The sequence below is a fragment of the Leptidea sinapis genome, chromosome Z (assembly GCF_905404315.1).
Source record: "Leptidea sinapis chromosome Z, ilLepSina1.1, whole genome shotgun sequence".
NCBI lineage: Eukaryota > Metazoa > Arthropoda > Insecta > Lepidoptera > Pieridae > Leptidea > Leptidea sinapis.
In genome coordinates this window covers 14,148,631-14,169,909 of record NC_066312.1, presented here as the reverse complement: position 1 = coordinate 14,169,909, position 21,279 = coordinate 14,148,631, and the positions used below count along the sequence as shown (strand labels likewise).

At 32.9% G+C, this 21,279-nt stretch overlaps 2 protein-coding genes across 7 annotated transcripts in view; one reads left to right on the top strand and one right to left on the bottom strand.

Annotated features, from left to right (window-relative positions):
- Positions 1–21,279, bottom strand: part of LOC126978565 (frequenin-1) — a 201,373-nt gene that overhangs the window by 10,550 nt on the left and 169,544 nt on the right. For all 6 annotated transcript variants that reach the window (XM_050827518.1, XM_050827513.1, XM_050827514.1 and 3 more), the window contains 2 exons: positions 4,992–5,016; positions 4,855–4,903 (listed from right to left, as the gene is read on the bottom strand). In XM_050827518.1, the coding sequence (XP_050683475.1) occupies positions 4,855–4,903; positions 4,992–5,016 (74 nt within the window). The remainder of the gene's footprint in view (positions 1–4,854; positions 4,904–4,991; positions 5,017–21,279) is intronic.
- On the top strand, positions 9,349–10,795 carry LOC126978557 (uncharacterized). Its single transcript, XM_050827505.1, has 2 exons — positions 9,349–9,394; positions 9,467–10,795. Exons 1-2 carry the CDS (start codon positions 9,362–9,364, stop codon positions 10,610–10,612), a joined length of 1,179 nt encoding a protein of 392 aa, XP_050683462.1. The 5' UTR covers positions 9,349–9,361; the 3' UTR covers positions 10,613–10,795.

The window sequence follows — 21,279 nt, the reverse complement described above, 5'->3', positions numbered from 1 at the left end:
TCGTTTGAAGAATTTCAACATTGTGAGACTCAAATCAGTTACAAAATTATAAGTTTATTTAAGCATAGCTCGTCTATTGATCGTAGTGAAAATGTACCTATAAAACACCTATATATCTCTCGAACCCGCGCCTCTCTGGTTCCGTCCGAGCGCTCTTACCAACTGACCAATATCTTGTTCAACTCTCGGGATAGGGCTCCATCTGGGACCGGAGAGGCGCGGGTTCGAATCCCGCATCGTCCCTGAATTTTGGTACAAATTAAAGTTGTATATTAAATCCCTGTTTAAACGACTTAATGTTAGAATTAGAGTTATAAGCTCTTATTAAATTTATTATTCCTTTTTAAATAAAAAATGACTTCAATCTTAATAAAATCTACACAGATAACAGATAGTATTGGAAGTATCAGTTTGAAAGAGTAGAGAAAGGCCTCTTGTTAGGCCGAACGGCTAAGAATTTTGTTTTATTAAAGTTGCCTTCCAACTTCATCACAAGATGACTTTGATGTTATGATTTATGTAATTGACAACCGTTGAAATACTCAGTGTATACCTTTTGGATAAAAACATTTTTCTTGTTCCCGAGAGAGTCAAAGTCAAATAAACTTTATTAAATTAGGCTTAAACTGAGCGCTTTTGAATAGTCGCCATATTATATCTTAATAATATATATAAATTACGTGACACGTTGTTTGTCCGCGTTGGACTCCTAAACTAATGAACGGATTCTAATGGGGATCACTTCATGGAGTGCAGTTTAGTCCAACTTGAGAGATAGGATACTTTTTATTTCGATTTGGGACCCATTATTATTATTATTTTCAATATTTGTTTTGTATGAACATATTTTCTGTGAGAGAATTTATTGACGGTTTGACAGTTCTGCTGTGAAAAAAATTCATTGTAACAACAAGGAGCATACGTTACGAAATAATTCTTAATGTTATGAAAAACCATTGACAAATACATAAAAAACAGTATTTTATTTATTATGTACAGTACAACGTCTGTCGTGTCAGCTAGTATTTCTTTTAAATTAGTGAATTTACAATATGTTCTAAAAAAGTGGAGCTCGTGAGAAGAATATAGAAGAAACTCAACGGCCACTCTTTTCCATCAAATAGAGTATTTTACAATGGCTGTAATCGACAAAACAAATTACTTTATAAGGTGTTGCATCCACTATATGAATCGTGTTTAAATAATATAAATTATTTCATAAAAAGTAATAAAGAATTAACTTTGTAAATATAAATTATCGTATATTGGATGCATCAACCTTTAGAGTTTGAATTCATTGTTTGTGTAAGGATGCGTCGTGAACATAATGGTCGTGATTATTGTCACAATTAGTAATCGCATCCAACTAATACAATGATTTATTAACTATAACAGGTCGACCTGCACCACAAACAGCACCGTTCACGAGTTGACGGACGGACCAGCCATCGAGATAGCGTAGGCTTGAACACACGAAAAAGGTTTATTATTACATATATTTTTATTTATGAAAAATTAAAGCATCATGTACATATACATGTTTTTTTTCTTTCAGTTATTATGCTGATATTAATATGTTGAGTAAAAAAAAGTTTCAGCGTGGTTTCATAAACTACCTAAGAACAATAGCATTTTATTACGGCAAATTTGTGAGATGTGTATTGGATATTTGTAAAGATGCATGTGTACATCTTGGCACTCAATAGCATCTTTCAAAATTTGTGGCTTATATACGCTTCGTGTTATTTTACATTGAAATTAATAAAATACAAAATATTTACTGATGATATGTAATCAGTGTCTTTCTTATTTCTTGTAGTATTACTTTTACAAAGTTTTAATTTTACCCGGCACTTAAGTTTCAATTATTAGCAAAGTTTAACAGGACATGTGGCACGTCAACGTCACACATTGTTCGAGACGGGTTCGAGTAAGCCCACTTGGGCGTAGTATTAGTTGCAGCACTTTGCGACCAATCCTCAATCTAAGGTTAAGGTTCTACACCATTTTTAGAAGATAACTATATCGTCAAGCACCACGTATGGAACTTCATTCGATAGTTTGGTAGTAGGTACTCGGTATAAATGTCACGCATTAAGATCGTGAGCATCAAATGTATGTGTGCGTTTTCCAAATCAGTTCTTGTTGCTGAGTTATAAGTAATAAACACAGCTTGATGTAGACGATTATAAATTGTTAATTATCTCGGATTGTTATAACAATAACAATTCAGTTATTTTCACAGCATCATGACGTACGGTATTTTACAGTGGGGTCATGCAGCTGACATTGATATAGTGTTTGCTCTGCATAAGAGAGCTGTTCGTGCAGCTTATATCAGCTTGGTTATAGATAGTCTCTCAAAGAAAATTGTGAATGAATTTAGCATGTTCATTGTCAGTACATTTATGAAAATTTTATATATGTTCACAAAAATCGTCACCTTTTTGCTCTTAATAGTGATTTTCATTATTATAACACTAAAAATAAAGGATTGCTTGTATATAATTCTAGTAGGCTTCATAAGATACATAATAGCTTTAAGGGTAAATGTATACACTTTTATAATAAACTCCTAGCCACTGTTCAGGCATTATCTATAAATAAATTTAAATGTTTTATTAAAAAATGGCTCTGTCGTAAATCCTATTACTCCACAGCTGAATATCTAAGGGATCGGACATTGTGGGACTAGATTATGATTACTTTTTATACACACCGGCACAATTAGCGGAACAGAAAAAAAGTGAGAGAGACGCATATATTTGACGAAAATGTAATTAGACACAAAATAACAAATTGATTAACATCTTTTAACAACTACTTTGATAAGTCTTCGTTATTTTTTTTTGAAAAATAAATAAATTTGAAATAAGTGAAATTTTTAGATGATTATGAACCATCACAAAAAATAAAAAAAAGTAAGCATTAAATGATTTAACCATAAAATTAAAGCAAAATTAATAACGAGTGTTTCCCCCTCTTGCTCTAATTACGGTTTCCATTCGTCTGGGCATGCTACAGATTATGTTATCGATGATTTCTTGAGGCAACCGCTCCCACTCCTCAAGTAATGCGTTTCCAAGTTCATTCAGATTGTTGGGGGGTGGCATTCTGGATTTAACCCTTCTTTTTAGCAAGTCCTAGACATGCTCTATCGGATTCATATTGGGGGAATTTGCTGGCCACTGCATCACCGGTATACCTACGTGGCTCAGATATGCCCGTACCGATTGTGCACTATGAGCACGAGCATTATCTTCCATTAGAATAAAGTCGTCACCAATAAATGGGGCAAATGCTACAACATGTTCTTCTAAAATGCCTCTGATGTATGGATCTGCTGTCATGGTCACCTTCCTGTGTCTATCACTAACTCCGTGCGAGCTCCCAAACATATCCCTCCGCAAACCATAATCGAGCCGCCACCATAAGCCACTGTGTGTTCAAAATTAGACTGTATGTGGCGTTCTCCTTTGCGTCTCCATATTCGCTGTCTCCCATCGATCTATTTTAAAAGAACTCTGCACTCATCAGTAAAGAGAACCTGCTGCCATTCGTTCAAATCCCAATGACGATGTTCTGGCGCATAGCTTAATCGGTTTACGCGGTGACGTCTCTCAAGTTTAGGCCCTTTGGCAGGTATATACGACCCTAAACCAACTTCTTCAAATCTCCTGCGAACTGTACGCTCACTTACTCGTACTCCTCGAACGTCTTCCAGTTCATTTCGAGCTTGTACAGCCGTTAATCGCGTATTCCTATGAACTCCAAGTTGTAAAAAACTGTCATCTCGCCTCGATGTTCACAAGAGAATTAGACGATCTGTACCGCTGGATGCTGCGATGAATCGTTGATACTGGTCGACGAAGCTTTGAGGCAATCGATCTGTAGGTATGGCCATTTCTTCTCATTTCATCAGCCCTAATGATTTCCAGTGATGTTAAGTCAGGCATAATAACGAGCCTTTAATTAACAAAATTGCCTATAGAATAACAAATTTATAAAAAACCACTAAGTGCAATTTAAAAAAAAAAATACTATTTCGTAGTTATTACTCGAACAAGTTGACAAAACGTATTGTTCGGGAAAATACAACAAATGAATGAAAAATTTGACAATAAATTAAAAAAATATCATAACTGGCCAGTTCCTCAAGTAAAAGATTTTAAAATCCTGCTTTTTTTGTGTTCCGCTAATTGTGCCGGTGTGTATAGCAATAGCAATGATAGTACAATATTGTATACAGTACAAGAGCGTAAAAAAGAAAATGCTGGGAGATATTCTTGCGCCTCTTCTTTTCTCTCAGAGTGTCATTTTTTTCCGAAGCGGTAGTAGTATCTAGTATATTAAAAATGTCATCAAAAAAAAGTCTAAGAATCAATTTTGAAAAAAAGAAATGCCTTTTTATACCTTTAATATTAAGATTATGACTCTAACGTGACTGGGAAAAATAAATCATTACACGGTTCGGGTCAAAAAAAAAAACAGCTTTAATTAATGTCTTACTTCTTAACCACCACTTCGAAATCTGAAATGAGAAGAAGTGTCAGGTAACTCATTGCCACTCTTTTAAATCAATATTTACAGCATTTAACAAAATATTTTTACAGTCTAAGCAATGTTATGAACCAAAAATACTCAAATGCTTGGACTGCCTTCAATAAGTAAATAAATCATTAAAAACATACCTCAAAAGAGCCAGTAGATATTATCAGCAGGTTTTTTTTAGGAATTATACAACTTTAACTGTTTATTACCAACAAAAGCAGAGTTTTCGATGACAGAATATCCGGTTAGCCAGCATGCCGCATGGACCAGAAATGATATAATAATTAAGGAAGCAAAAAATACCTGCTCTGTAAGAAGTCCGTTCGGGCAGTCCTTGAGAAATCCCTTGTGCCTGGAAAAAATACAATGAATTACAAAAGTCTACAAAACTAAATTATGTATTCTGATTATGGAGTCTGTAACTCCTTTTAATAACTTACCAAAGCCTTATCTCCTTCTCAGTAACTGAAACAAGAAATAAGAATAAAAAGTTATATGTGAATTTCTTCGATAAATTAAACGTAGATATAGTTCTTACTATTATATAGACAATCGATGAATACAGGCCAGGCTTATTACTTTACTATGCAAGACAAGCCACGTCTTACACTCGCGATTATTTTGTCGATTTGTGTAAGTGTGCGTGCATTGCTCAAAATAGAGGTTAACTGTCAACCTCAATTTTTTTTCGACGTCTATCTAGTGTTAATGATCTAAGGTGAATTTGATAAATTGAGAGTTCTGTTTTGGTTGTGTTGTGGAACACCTGTAGCTTATCACTTAACGTATTGAGTGGTACTGTAACAAGGAGTTCGTATCTGTATATAAGAACTCATCGTTATAAGATAAAGGATAATATGATAAAGAATACAGGATTCAAATTGGAAGATTGACGCGTATAAGAAGAATCGAATAGAGAGAATAGAAATGATGAGAAGTGAAAACGGTCGGCCTTAAGCCAAATATTTAATGAAAGTATAGAATATAGAGGTACTATAGACCCGACAGACGTTGTTCTGTATATAATAAATAAAATAATGTTTTTTATGAATTTGTCAGTAATATATATTATTACATCAAGAATTATTTCGTAAAATATGCTCCCTGTTGTTGTAATGAAATTGTTTTACAGCAGAACTGTCAAACCGTGCGTCAATAAATTCTCTCATAGAAAATATGTACAAAACAAATATCGGACGACGGGGGACACATCAAGGGAAAAACAAAGTTGTTGTTTTTATTTAATTCCGAACACTTTCACATTTATTTACCTTTTAAAACTTCCCTGGACTTCCACAAATAATTCAAGACCAATATTAGCCAAATCGGTCCAGCCGTTCTCGAGTTTTAGCGAGACTAACGAACAGCAATTCATTCTTATATATATAGAAGAAGAAGATAATATGATTGCTCTTGTGATTCCTCTGGTGTTGCAAGAGAATGAGGGCGGCGGTGATCACTTAACACCAGGTAACCCGTACGCTCGTTTGTCCTCCTATTCCATAAAATATATATATAATTACCGATCCCGCGTGTTAGGGAGGACTCACGCGTTACAGTATCAATTGTTTTTCAGCACACAAACCGTCAAAAGGCTTCCATCGTGATCTTAAAAGATCATTAATTATATACAGGACGTAATTGTAAAGTGTGACCAGGAGATTATTAAGTAACTATTACAGATATAAAAAAACTTTAAACTGTTATCATTAGTACGTTACCTAATCAGTAAAATGACATTAATAACTTATTAAAAATCAAAGGAAAAATACACAAAATTTTGATATTAAACACTCCCACATATTTAGTATGGGATTAGTAGAAAAGTTGTCGAACAACAACAACAAAATCACTTTATTCATGTAGGTCACGAAAATAACACTTATGAATGTCAAAAAAAAATTTTTTCTCGTTGATTGGTTTTTTAACCGAGATTACTTCATGGAGTGGAGTTTAGTCGAACTTTAGAGATAGGATAGATTTTATTTCGATTTGGGACTTTAATTATTTTTATTTCCAATATTTGTTTTGTATGGAAATATTTTCTATGAGAGAATTTTATTGACGCACGGTTTGACAGTTTTGCTGTGAAACAATTTCATTATAACAACAGATACCATTTCTTGATATTGTGAAATATATTTTATTTATTGTTTACAGAACGTCTGTCGGGGTCAGCTAGTAACTACAAAATTTTCAAGCGATCCAGTGATGATAATTGATGTGTGACGTCATCCATGTTTCAGTTAACATAGTCCATTGCCTGCCATTTTATACTTTTATTTTATTAAATATCTTATTAGTCTCAATATTTAAATTATCACAATACTTGTAGTTTATTCTACACAACATATTTCTCTCATACCTTTCGTCTTTTGTTCTTTGTATATATATGGCCAGCTCATTTCCATTTTGAATGTAGAACAGATAAGGCTACAATCTCTTGCCTTGGTTTGCTCCATTCATTCATATTAAAATAAATATTTTCCTACTGCTACTTCATATAAATACTGATTTAAAAAAAATTATAACTAATTCCGATATATTAAGGGAACAGGTTCTTTTTGTGAAAGGCGATTAGAGTAGTCCAATTTTGCATAATATTAGGTAATTTTAGAAGATTAATAAGCCGACGAGTGTTATATATGGTCTGTTATATAATATAGATTCATCAGCGTAGATTTCAAACTGGGTCGATAGTGATGAAAATTATTACCCGATGTGTTAATCCGGGTTCGATTCTGTGTTACATAGTCTAGGTCTTAGTAAGGTGCAATGTATTACAGAAAAATTCATTGTTTCAATGGCTTATGAACCGCGTGTGAATTCGTGTTCCGTGTTCTGCGGTTTTTTATGGAAGAAGAAGACAAACAACCACCCGGGTCACCTTGTGTCAAGTGATCACCATCGCTTCAACACTCATGTCATTTGGTATTTTATGTATATTCCTATATCGTTGCTATATTGTGCCGCGTGGTTCTAAGTTTGTAAACATTCGTTTCTCCGCTTCGAATGCCAAAGTCGAATAAACTTTATTCAATTAGGATTAAACTAAGCTCTTTTGAATCGTCACTACAAATATTTCTTTTAAATTACTGAGTTTACCATAAAGGTTGAGCTCGTGAGAAGAACATATAAGAAACTCAACGGCCATCCTTTTCAATCAAATAAAGTAATTTACAATGGCTGTAATATATATAACAAATTAGTTTGTAAGATGCTGCAATATATGAGTCCTCTTTAAATTATATAAACTATTTCATAAAAAGTTATAAAGAATTAACTGTATGAATATAAATTATCGTATATTGGATGCAGCAACATTTAGAGCTTGAATTTATTGTTTGTGCAAGGATGCTTCGTGAACATGATAGTCGTGATTACTGTCACAAGTAGTAATTGCATCCAACATTACAATGATTTATTAACGAATGCAATCACAAAATCTCTGAAACACCAGGTCATCAGAAACTTAATTAGTTTAGACTAGTGGCGTATGCTTTTCCACTGAAGAATACAAGTTTTTTTAAAAGGCATAAAAGGCAAAAAAACTGTACTTTTAGAATTTTTTAAACTGAAGCTTTCATCCAGCTTTAAGTGTAAGTTTATAATTTGGTATTCTAAAGTTGTAAATATATGTGGAAACTATACTGATTGCGTCAGAAATGAAAACTTAGAAAAGCTTCATACATTTGTCAAAAGATTGGAAAATACAAAAGTGTAAGCCTCATAATCTCATTTTAGACCAAAGTTATTTGTAGAAGTGAACACAAGTACGTAGATGCACTCGTTCACATGTGCCAAAGCTTTTGAATTCCCTGAAGGCCTTAGAAGATGTCACTATCGTCGAAGTGTGTGGTATTTTAAATTGAAAATTTGAATAGAGTTAAGGAAATACGAGTGACAAGTACAGTGTCATGATAAAAACATATTACAAATCTAAAATTGCAAAGTCCATCATCATTAAATAACTTTCAGTATACTGAACCCATTACTTACCCCATTGTTGACAAACTTAACATTTATAAATGTTAAGTTGTTCAACAATGGGGTAACGAGTGTAATCGATGTCCAGTCTTATCCTAGTTTTTTATAAATAATAATTAAACGACAGTAAATTAAACGCTTATATTAATTGAGAAAGTCCAATTCCTAGTTAAGATAATAAAAAAAATGCAATTGAAACATCACATCTGTCATCTTTTGCCAGTAATTATACCATTTTTTTTAACCTATAAAAATTCTGCCACTTTTATCATTTTCACAATAACTATAGACTTTATGGTTACTAGAATAAGAAACGAATAATTTTTATTTAATTTTCTGTCAAATATCAAACGCGCGACGGGCAAGGGACATGGGGCGGTCAGTAACAACTTTTTCATACAAAAAAAATCTCGTAATATCCACTCTATAGATATAATATAATATATTGTATACTTTAAGCTCCTTCATGTGTTAGTAACGCGAGTTAAAACGTATCTAACGTGTCGTAACGTACCCTTGATAGCTGGAATGAAATACATAATTTTTTCATTATTTGCTACAATTAGTACAATATAACACACAAAATATATCGAAAACGATTTTTTTATCGAAAATCATGAGAACAAAATATAGGTAGGTTTATTAGAGTTAGAATCTTAATGACGATAGAGCGCGAGAATTATTTAAATTAGTAACGGAAGTGTTCCGAATATTTAACGTACGATTTATGCAAAATTGTCAAGCCTCCATCATAAGCGTTATGGGGAAATTATATATAAGTTCATCTTCAGAAACACATGTCCATTTTAAAGGCGACTGTGAAATGGCTTGGTTATCTTACAAATTTATCGTTTTGGTTAGTAGTTTATCTTCAATATAATATTCTTGGGAATTTGCTTTTTTTCTTAATCAATGAATATTTTTGCAGGTGGTGATTGCAGCTGTACAATGTGCGCCAGAAGGTTACGTTTATCCTAAGCCAATTATTCAGTTCGAACTACCAAATCAGCAGAGTTTACCTACATATACAACGGATGGAGTTAACCCTAATAATGGATTTACATTCCAGAAGACTGTTTCATACTCAGTGTCGAACGAGGATTACGGATATTTGAAACAATATAAACACGAAGCAAACAAGTTATCTGATATTGATTCGAATAGTTATAACGAAGCAAATTTGATATCAAACCATAATTCACAGACCAATAAGCCCCTAGATGTGGCCGTGCCTGTAAATGTGGAATACGTACAAAATAATGAACTACCCTTGGTGAACATTCAAAGTAAGCCTTTGTCCAATTCGTACGGTGCTAACATATTCGCATCCGACGTCCAACACAACGTTCAACCATTGTACCAATTACAAAACACAATTTCAACAGACGCTGGCTCGATAAATGCTGCACCATATCAAAGTGAACAAAATTACGTGCAAATAAATGGAATTAGGTCTTTAGGAAATTCTATTGGTACTTCAGAAAATGTTGTTACTAGTGTACCAACTACCCAAGAAGTTAATATCGGAAACTCAATTGTACCAACATTCGTGCAAAACAATATACAACCGATCAATGTGCCATTAGAATACTTTCAACCTATTCAAACAAATCTAAATCACCGCCAGAATGTACAAATTATTTCAAATAACTTACCACAAACACAAAATGAACCTGCTGTTTTTAGACATATATATTTTCATGTGCCGCCACCAGATCTTGAGAACGCCCCGATAGTTCCGATACCATCACCTCCGAAGAAGTCATATAAAATCTTATTTATTAAAGTACCCAGTCAAGAATCGAGTAACATTGCTGCCATTCAGAGGAATTTACTGAACAAGCTCGGTCCAGTTGAAGAAAAGACACTGATTTATGTACTAGTGAAGAATCCTGAAGTTCCCCTGGTGAAAACAATCCTTACTGGAGGAACAAAGCCTTCAGAACATGAAGTATTATTTGTGAAATACAGAGGAAATCCATCGCCGCGTTCTAGTGATGAACCAGAGCAACTGAATCTTAACACAGATACAAACATAAATGTTCAAGCGGAATCAACAAATGGTTATAAGTGAGTGAATTAAATACATAGATTTAAATTTAATCATACAGCAATTTGTTAAATGTGCTGCATTGCGAAATATGTAAGATTGTCTTATATTTATTCTTTAAGGCGTTATTTTGTACATAATATTACATAAGTTATAGAGGCTGTTACATATTAATAGTTTATATTAAATAAAATACGCAAACAAGAATGTGTGTTTCTTTAGTAGTAGTAGCAGGGATTCTTATCATTCTTATCATCTGCAGACATAAATCAAATGTAAGTGCCAGCTTGTAATGTGAAGTATAAATGAATTGTATGCTATGATTTTTTACTGTACCATTGAACTAATTCAGAGAAAATATTTTCAACTCAAGATTGTAAATATATGTGGAAACTATACTAATTGCGTCAGAAATGAAAACTTAGAAAAGCTTCATACATTTGTTAAAAGATTGGAAAATACAAAAGTGTAAGCCTCATAATCTCATTTTAGACCAAAGGATTTATTGATAGGACTTTATATAGAAATATAAAATATGTTAATATAGAAGTGACAGGTGGGCTCACAGGTAACAAGACTAATTAATCGAAGCACAGTAGACATATCGAAGTGATGATTTAATATTAATCAGAACGGCAAAAGTGAAAGAGCACGAAACTCTTTAACAATACCCTTCAAAATTATACATTTCGTTCGTTAACATTTTTAAATTAAACTTCTTATCCTTTAAATAAAATATATAGTGATTATTTCTCACTGTGAGGTACTAATTCATTCTTAATCTTCTATTCTAATCTTTAGTATGCTAAGGAATATAATATATATATATATATATATATATATAGGCACTTTTAAAATTTCTATTAACTTCTTCTTTAGATTCCTACTGGATCGACACCGGCAGAAATAAAGTTGAGTCAAACGCAACCACAAAAATCCGATTTTTTTGTCAGATTGCCAGATAAAGCGAAATTAACACGATCAAATCGGGGGCTAACTCGTCAAACACAAACTGGTCAAATTAGTTTTTATATTAAGCTAATAATAATTAATTGGTAATCCAATGGGAACCCTATGAATAAGACCCTTGTGTCCATCTGTCTATGTTTTGCAATCGAGGACGAAAATGAGTTTCACATATACGTATCGATACATCAGGAATTAGGTATTGAATAGCATCTATCTGTTATGTACTATATAGCACAGCCCCGCATACTCGCTTTCTTTAGACATTTTTATCGGAGCAGGTAGTCCAGGGTAAAGTATAAGGTACTAGACTCAGTGGAAGGTCACCGAAGCGATGGACCGGCCAAATACATCTTCTGTGGGCGGTCCCGTGCGTGAGTTTACTCGAATGTCCTCCAACACAGACATATTATGGCAAAAAATCGAACTCCATCTACCTCTCATAACAACCAAGACTTCTCTGTCAAGACCGTAGCAACTGTGATGAAGAATACTGATATTAAATTCTCACTATAATACTATAATAAAATAATTCTGCCCTAACCTGGCTCAGTAATTATCATATTTATTCTGCATCTCTTTCAATTCATAATTAATAAATAAATAATAAATTAGTACAGCCTATAATATGTTACCTTTCCTTGCTAATAATAAATTAGAATTCATAGATACTGTGTGGTTTTCAAAATTATTAACATTTTGATCTAAATCTATTGAAATTCTGAAAAACTTTGATCGACTGTTCGAATAAGATCTTATAAAGGAGAAATTAATTGAAAAATACTCCATTAAATTGAAGCGAAGTGTCAGATATCTCATAAAAGAATTCTTGAAAACAAAACCTGACACAAATGAGTTTCTTTTATTAAAACGTTTTTAAATTGCGTCTTTTCAATAGAATAAACGATTTAATATTCACCTCTTTAGAAAAACTTTTGTTTTATTTACACTTTAGTGAACTAGAAGAAAATTGTTACTGATTTCTACGTGGGCGTATTGTTTTTATTTTCAATACACCCACGTGTGGGAATTGTGTTTTCTCTCGAGCGATATATAGTGCTTTTAAGGAAAATTGCGAATTTTAATTTTGCAAACAGAACGCTGATATTTTTAATCGGGTCGCTCTATTTAAATATAATGATTGATTTAGGGCATGTATTAATTAAAAATATTAAATTGTAACAATATTTTTGGCCATACTAGTTATAAATTGTAAATGACCAGTGTCATCTATGCTTATAAATGGAGAGCCGGTTTTTTGTTAGGTTTTACTGTGAAAACTACTGACCCGATAGGAATAATACTTTTGATGAGGTGTTAGTATATGACATGTTGGTGATAGCTAACATTACTTACTAACTACTTACTTAGTATTATTTGTCGTGAAGTTTAAATATTTTCACACATTCACGATTTGATTTTTGATACATTATCGATTATTCTATAGTATATTAGTAAAATAATCCACCTGAGGACCGTCTGTAAACAAGTCTTGTGCGATATTATGTACATGGTAAATTAACTGTAATTTATATATTTATCACTTTATTCATTTAGGTTAAGGAAATTACGTTTATGAAAGTTAAAAGACTTTTTTATTTTAGCAATTTATGACCACTTTAGAAAAAGGTTGATCTTTAATGAGAAGAAGTGGCAAGAAACTCATTGCCACTCTTTTATCATTCATCGTTTTACAAATTATTTTAAACTCGCTGACCCGACAGCCGCTCTTCAGTCAATAGAAAAAAAATGATATAAGTATTCGGGAATAACGAAGTCGAAAATTTGTAATCAAATTTAATGCGTTAAAAATGAAATAAAACCGTATTTCTGAATGATATTATAATATTATGTAGTAATAAAATGATAAAGATTAATTTTGTTGGTATTTGTGTAAACAGCTTTTACACTACCGCTTTTTAAGTGCCAACTTTTAAAAATATTAAAATGGAAATAGTTATGTTATTCTTAAGAGACAGACATATGCCATTGGAGACATTTCTTTAGAGTATAAGAAACACAATTCCACCATACATCATTTTGTTACATCTCAAAGGGATTAGACAGCATTTTCGTTGAAAGCTCTAGGCGGCTTATTTTTTCACCTCCAACAAATTTCGTTAGGTAATTTACACAAAAATGTATACAAAAACTTAACAAATCATATTCTAAAACCTTCATCGAAAACCACGCTATCCATTGGTGAATTCAGCATCAAAATCGGTGCAGTAAATTTTGAGTTTATCGCGAACAGACACACAGACAGACGCGGTGGAGGACTTTGTTTTATAATATCATGTAGTACGTAAAACTCCAATGTCAAATACTCAATGTAAACCTTACATGAACATAGTTATAAAATAAATGTAAAAACTCAAAAGTAATGTAAAGAGTACAGTTAGATGTACTGAATTGAATTGATTATTGTGAATATATTCACACACACAGGTACATGAATGTAGTATTGAACTTTAATTTCCTTGAACACTAGAGATCGCAGATTACATAAATTGTGTCAACCAAATTGATTTGATCGGACATGAAATTCGCAATAGTCTCTCACAGCTATGTGGAAAGCTTTAATAACGGTAATTTAACAGTAATAATTACCTTTTATGGGGTACCTTATAATGAGAAAATGGATTTTTATGACTACGTTATAAATTAGTTTAGTGATAAAAAATGTGTCTCAATAAAAGCCCAAGGGAGTTGAAATTAGTGTGTAAAGGTATCATGGGATACAGTCAACGCGATTTATACATACAAAACCTACTGGGATAATGAATAAAATTGGTCTGGTATAAGGTTTTTTTAAGAAAGAGTATTTCTAATGAGTGTTAGGTCACCTGATTTTAGGTGACACGGTCGCCTACATTCTCCCGCAACGCCAGAGAAATCGCAGGAGCATTGCTGGCCTTTTAGAGGAGTGTAATTTTTTTAAGGTAACCATGTTGTACGTGGAAGAACGTTCCTTGAAAGCGCAACACCACAAATCCAGTCAGAATTCGGCAGTAGGAATCAGGTTAAACAGCACTTCGGAACACTCCCCGTGATAAATGCGCATGTCTCTATGTAACGCCAAGTGATCTAGCCGTTCATAACGCACAGGATCCCCGACAATTCGATGAACTCTACGGTCAAATGGTTCGAGCTGATATAAGAGTTCGAGTGTTCCCGCCAATCCACCGTCTTCGATGCAAATTTGGCTTTGCCTTCTAGATGATTGCTCGAATTTCATTCTGAGACCCAGTATTCCGATACTAGTCGACGCATTGATGTTGTGGAAGAGCAGTGATAAGAGAAATGGCGAGTTGTTGAATTGAACGAAGTTCATTTACCCATTTATAGTTCTTTATCAATATATTATCCAAATGTAAACAATATATAATGACGATGATTTAAGTCGAAACGCAGCACCAAACGTCCTCAGACGTGATCTCAGTTTGAGACTTAGCAAAGAATATTTCTTGAAAATGTATTTACACAGAACTTTCAAATTTAAATTCAATACTTCTGTTATGCGGCAGAGCACTTATTGTACTATTAGTGGTAACTACAAAATATTCCATAGAAGGGGTTTCTACTTACATTTTGTCTTGGCAGTTAATGGCTCTGCACCATTACTTTAATTACTCTTCTTTTGACTAAGTGAATATTTTCGGAGGATATTTTGTATCACGCATTTTGTTAAATCATTTGTTATTTGTTTTTGGTCTAGTAGTTTAGTAGTTTTAGTTATTAGTTCAGTCTTAAACTGTATATTAAAAGTCAAAAGATTTTTTTGGGAAAAGGCTTTATCCAATCGAGTCGAGTCTAAGCAGCGCAGAGTGGCCACCTAACATCACCTCCTCAAAAATTTCCGTATTGAGGAATATTTAAACTATCATTACTGGACACTGTAGACTAATAAAATATCTAGCCTAACCTACCATAGAGCTCAGCTCAACAATAATTCCATCGCATTAAATATATCTAAAATAGAAAAGAAATTAAACAAAATCTGCGTGTGACCACTACATAAAACTAAAAATCAAGCCGAAGACGGATCAACTTCGGCTTGATTTTTAGTTTATATATTTAGTTTATCGTAGCGAGCGTTGCAAAGCCAGCGTGACGGCTTAGTGTCATTCAACATCCATTAAATAAAATGCTCAGCGTTTCTAAAGAAAATTTCACTTCATTCGTTTTTATCACTTTTTTTTGTTTATTTTCTAAGCACTTAAGAGGTCGATTATTCCTTTTGTAGAGGTCGCGAACCATACAATGAGGGCTGTGAAACCGTCGCTAATGGCCTCAAGATTTGTGTAAAGCTGAAAAATAGGAATTATCCTGTTTGCAATTCAATTATAAACATTATAATAGGTACGATTTTATTTACAATAAATCACTGACACATTTCCCGTGGATCTTCAACTACGGGACTTTTTGCATTTTGTACACTCTAGATGTAAAACCGCGGCTTAAAATAACATGTATATGGTGTCAATAAAAATTGAGTATGCGTATTGCGTATATTTCCAGTAACATTCTTTCTTTCTTTTAAAGATTTATTATTCTAAATCTTTTATTGGAACTTTTTTTATAAACTTCTAAGTTCTAAAGGAATTATAATTCTTTTCTTATAAATCTCTTCATCCTGCACATCTAAAAACTTATTAAGTACAGCGACAACGGCTTGATCACTTTCGAATCTATGTTTTTTAAATTAAACATTTTTAATCTAGCCTAGTTCATTTTAAATCTCTAGTTTTGACTGTAAGTACGTGACGTCCGCTATGAATCTTGAATAACGATAAAAACTCTTTTTCATAGCAATTCTGTCGCTTTCTTTGAATTCGAATCGTAACATTGCTTGCTCGTTTTAAATAACGCGTGTCTAGGGAAATTGAACTAGAATAACCATAATATTGGTTTGCAATTTTATTTGAATGTTAGTTATTATTTTAGTTTTGTTTGACGTTAATATTATATGTATCTACATAATTTAACTGTAGTGTGAACAAAACCACCAAGGTTCAACTTATGAGGAGTCTTGTGTTTCCAATCTTCCTTTACGGGGCTGGAACCTGGTCCCCTAGACTGCAAGACCGCCGCAAAATTGATGCCTTAGAGATGTGGTGTTGCAGGCGACTCCTGAAGATCCCTTGGACGGCTTTCCGAACCAACAATCCCATCATATAAGAACTGAAGATAAAAGCAAGGCTATCGTCGACTGTGCAACTACTAATTCAGAAGTTTTTTTGGTCACATCTCCTGATCCACACGAAGAATCTATTGAGCGGTTGATAGTGCTGGGCCAGGTGGAGGGGAAAAGAACGAGAGGACGCTCACCCACTTGATGGACGGATCGTATCAAAGCAGTGACGCAGCCAACTGTGGTAGAATGCTCCCGCAATGCTACAAACCGCCAAAAGTGGAGGAGCATTGCCTTCTGTTTGTTTGTTTTTTATGGAAGAGGAGAATAAACGAGCGTACATTTCACCTGATGTTAAGTGATCACCGCTGCCCACATTATCTTGCAACACCAGAGGAATCACAAGGAGCGTTGCCGGCTTTTAAGGAAGGTGCTTTTTTATTTTTTTTAAGACAATAAGGAAATAGACGAGGAGGACGTTTAGCTGATGGTAATTGATACGCCCTGCTCATTATAATGCAGTGCCGCTCAGGATTCTTAATAAATCCAAAAATTCTGAGTTGCACTACAATTGCGTCGTCTCCTTGAGACATAAGATGATAAGTCTCGTTTACGCTACGGTGCCTTTATAACCGAAACACAATAATGTTTAGACATAGGCAGAAATAGGCGCCGCACGTGCGCCGTCGCTCGTGGTACCCATAATAGTCGGCATCTTGTGCAAAGGAGCCTCCCACTGGTAGGTTAGTTTAGTAACCTTCAAGTCACCTGTATAATTGTTTGTTCTGCCTTACTATTAAAATTATAAACACAAAAACTTAATATAGTGCCATTTTGTAGTCAATATCATCAAATTCCAATGCTTTTTCTGCAAGTTATCGACAGCTTATAACTGCCACTGATCAGTCAATCAAACATTTATATTAATATTACAATACTTATTAAAGAAATAATCTTCGACTCCTCATTTATGAAGAATAAATGAATTTGTTTTCATACATAATAAATTTACTTTTCTTTTATTCATTTTGGAGAGGAAGATATAGTGCACAGTTATTATTACATTTGACTCGTTTACTTTACTTAATTAGGTTAATTGTAACTTGTTAAGCTGATGTATTGTAATTGTATATTTTGTTACTGTAACAGGTTAAGTGTAATTACTTAAGCCCAATTTACTACTAACTTACTTATTTACTTAAGTCTCACGTCATATTTTCGAAAATAATGTGACTGCATAATTTATGCTTAAAAAGAAGAAATTTATTTAAGCATTATTTAGGTTTTATAAAAACATATACTACGGGACAATATAACTAAAATAACAGAAAAATTTCAACTAAGTAAAATACACAGAATAATTAAAAAGAAAGTGAAAGTAAGAAAATATTACGTTAAGTAAAAAAAATATAGATGTGGTCTTATAGAGAACTATTTGGAAAAACAGAAGCAGTCAAAAAAATAAAACAAGTAATTAGAAATAATAAATAACTGATGAGCTCATTACATGCAGAAACTTAAGCAATACACACACGACACAGATAGGAAAGAAAAATTTATACACGCAGACAGCGCCTCCAAAGGAATATTTACAACTGAGGCAAAAAATATGTGAAGCATTTCTTATGTTTCTTGAAAACGAAATGGAAAAATCAATTAAAATATTAAAAAGCCCCGGACTAGATGGCATTACTAATGAAATGATCGCTGCTGGAAAAGATACAGTACTACTATTCAAAAAAGGCGATTGAAAAGATTAAATATATATGTGAACGTGGAATGTACTCCTAAATCAATCTTTCAGCCTACTAGTAATCCTCTGTATCTCTATCAAATCAACCCAAAACTTTTCTTTTCACTGTTTCTGAATCTATCTTTGAAATTAATATACTCACGTCAATCTCTCATTTCTACCGCATATATTGTTTCCACATTCATCTTTTGCTATACTCAGCATTTACGTACGTTACATATGTTCATGCAGGCAAATGGATACGGACACGTCTCGATGAACATCTATTTGACATAGCTGTCCTATTTACTTGGCTGTAAATAGTTAATTATTATTCTCTCAATTTAATGTCACGTTCACCCTCACTCCAGAATATAAGCTACAAATGTACAAACTTATTAAAATACTTGTTCCAATGTCTCACCATCATTCATAATATTATGGTGGGACATGTATACTCTATTATGCATTAATTTCTCTCAAATACCATTATATTCCTTCATCTTATGTTCAATTTTTTAAACAATCATTAAATGACACTTTATGATGTCATCATTCACCAGTTAGCCACATCCGCTCTCTTTCAATTTTGTTTGGCAACTCTGAACAACTACGGCATACAACTCATCCCTGTCCAACTCATCTTAAACAAGATAGAAGTTCCACATCAAAAGATAATGTGGGAGACATTACAGAGTTTCTGTATTACAAAAGCTATTCTGGTTATTGGTAAGCAATACAAGCATAACAAGAAAGATTCCAAATTGTGTAGCGGCACTATAAAAACCATTGGATAATTATGTTTTTTTAAAGATATCTTTTCTAATAATAAAATAAACATCTTAAAAATACAGCAGGACAGTAAAATCAGAGGATGATACTGACAACAGTGCATAATTGTGACTTTTTTAGACAGATTTTATTTCACAATAAATCCAAAGAACAATACCATGGAATATAAGTATTTGCACGACTCTATACTCGCGAGGAGGGTTGCTATGTGAAGAACTAAAGGAGTTAGAAAGAAAAGGAGTTAACGGCAAGATATAGAAGCACTACTATACGGTAATGCAATTGAGACAGTACAAAGATGAAAAGGCATTGGGCCTTTCACCAGACTCTAACGGACGAAGACCAAATACCACCTGAATGACAAATGTTCAAAGAAATATGTAAAGTCAAAATCCAAACCTAGAGGATACCACTGAACGAAGAATGATAATAAAGGCGAGATAAAGCGAAGATGTTTTATTACGTTTAGACAATTCTTGCCAATAAGATTCTATTAAGATTTTTCAGTACCTATCAGAATTGACACCTTGTTTACCTTCCGTAATCTGAATACAATCAAACATCCGCCCTTCATACCTCATGTTTGTAAATAATGAGACCATCGTAGGTTTTAGATCTGTAGCCAGTCACAGTAGAGTTTCAATTGTGTTCGACAACATGACAGCATTAATTATTAGAAATTGCACTGTAAGTACAAATATTTTCGTATGTAGTTATTTTGCCATATATACCTATTTACCAGTATGTAATTTTTTATCGTATTGTTTGTTCACTCTAAAAGCATTTATATACAATATTTTTAATTTGACATCATATTTCAGGTTATCCTTTTTTTTATAATGAGTGCAATGCAAAGTTTACCTCTTTACAATGGTTTTATTACGAAAATCACCCCGATTTCTATGAAAGAAAGGGATCCTAGTAGTTTAGCCGATTTACTATCAAAAATTCCTCAAGACCCATCTACAACTACTCATATTCATAATTCATCGGAAGAAATATACTCAAATACAAACGATATTGCCAAAATTTTCTTTCCTTCCCGAGTAAATAGCACTGCCAATGTATGGAAAGATGAAGATTATATAAAAGTTCCCTTAATAATGAAGAAACCTGTGGAATATTATAATATATTAGTAGCAACAGCGCCTCCAAATGTAAAAATGAATAAAACCTTTGTTGTTTACATCGTATTTCCTGAAGATGATGGAGACTACCTCGACGGCCAAGCAATGAATATACCAAGTGTTTATTTTGTTAATAAAGCTGATAAGCTCCGTTCTCAAGACAGAAAACAAACTCATGATCTATTTTTTCTTATTAACAGTAATAGAACTGTAACGAAAGTCAAAAGTAATGATGTTTCTAAGCACTTGAGGTTTAGAAATAAATTAACAAATGTCTTCGAAATGAAAGAACAAAAGGAAATCGTTTGAAATGATATAACTGAAATAAGTTGTTCCAAAAGTTAGTTTGGAAGTTGCTGTAAATATTATTCTACTCATGTATTTTATTACACTTCACTTATTTTTTTACTTTTACAACGAATATTATTAATATAGGAGTTTGCCTAAAATTTCTTTTAAGATAGTTATGGATTTCTTAATAATGAATTAAATAACAATAACCGCTTAAATGTAAAATGACTTGTTAAATATTTATTTGCATGGGCTTACGTTTATATGGCATATGTTCGCTACATTTATATTTACAAAAAAGTACTCTTCTTGGAAGAAACATTCAAGATAATTGTTATTGTTTAATTTATGGCTAATATTGTTTGATTTGATCATTTGTTATTTATTTAATATTTTTATTTTAAATAATAATGTTATCGCGACATCACCAAATGGTGCCACGGATTACCAACGCCGGTTTTCAAGCCAGCACACATGTTAAGTTAGATATTCTTCTCTTTCTTATAATATATTAAGTCATTGCGTGTATATACTTACGTGTACTATAACTACGTTACGAATAAACATTTTTTTTTCTTGCTTTCTATCTTTATTATTGTGTAATCTAGTTGGAAGTAACAACTAAAAGTCGTTAGAAATAAGATGTATG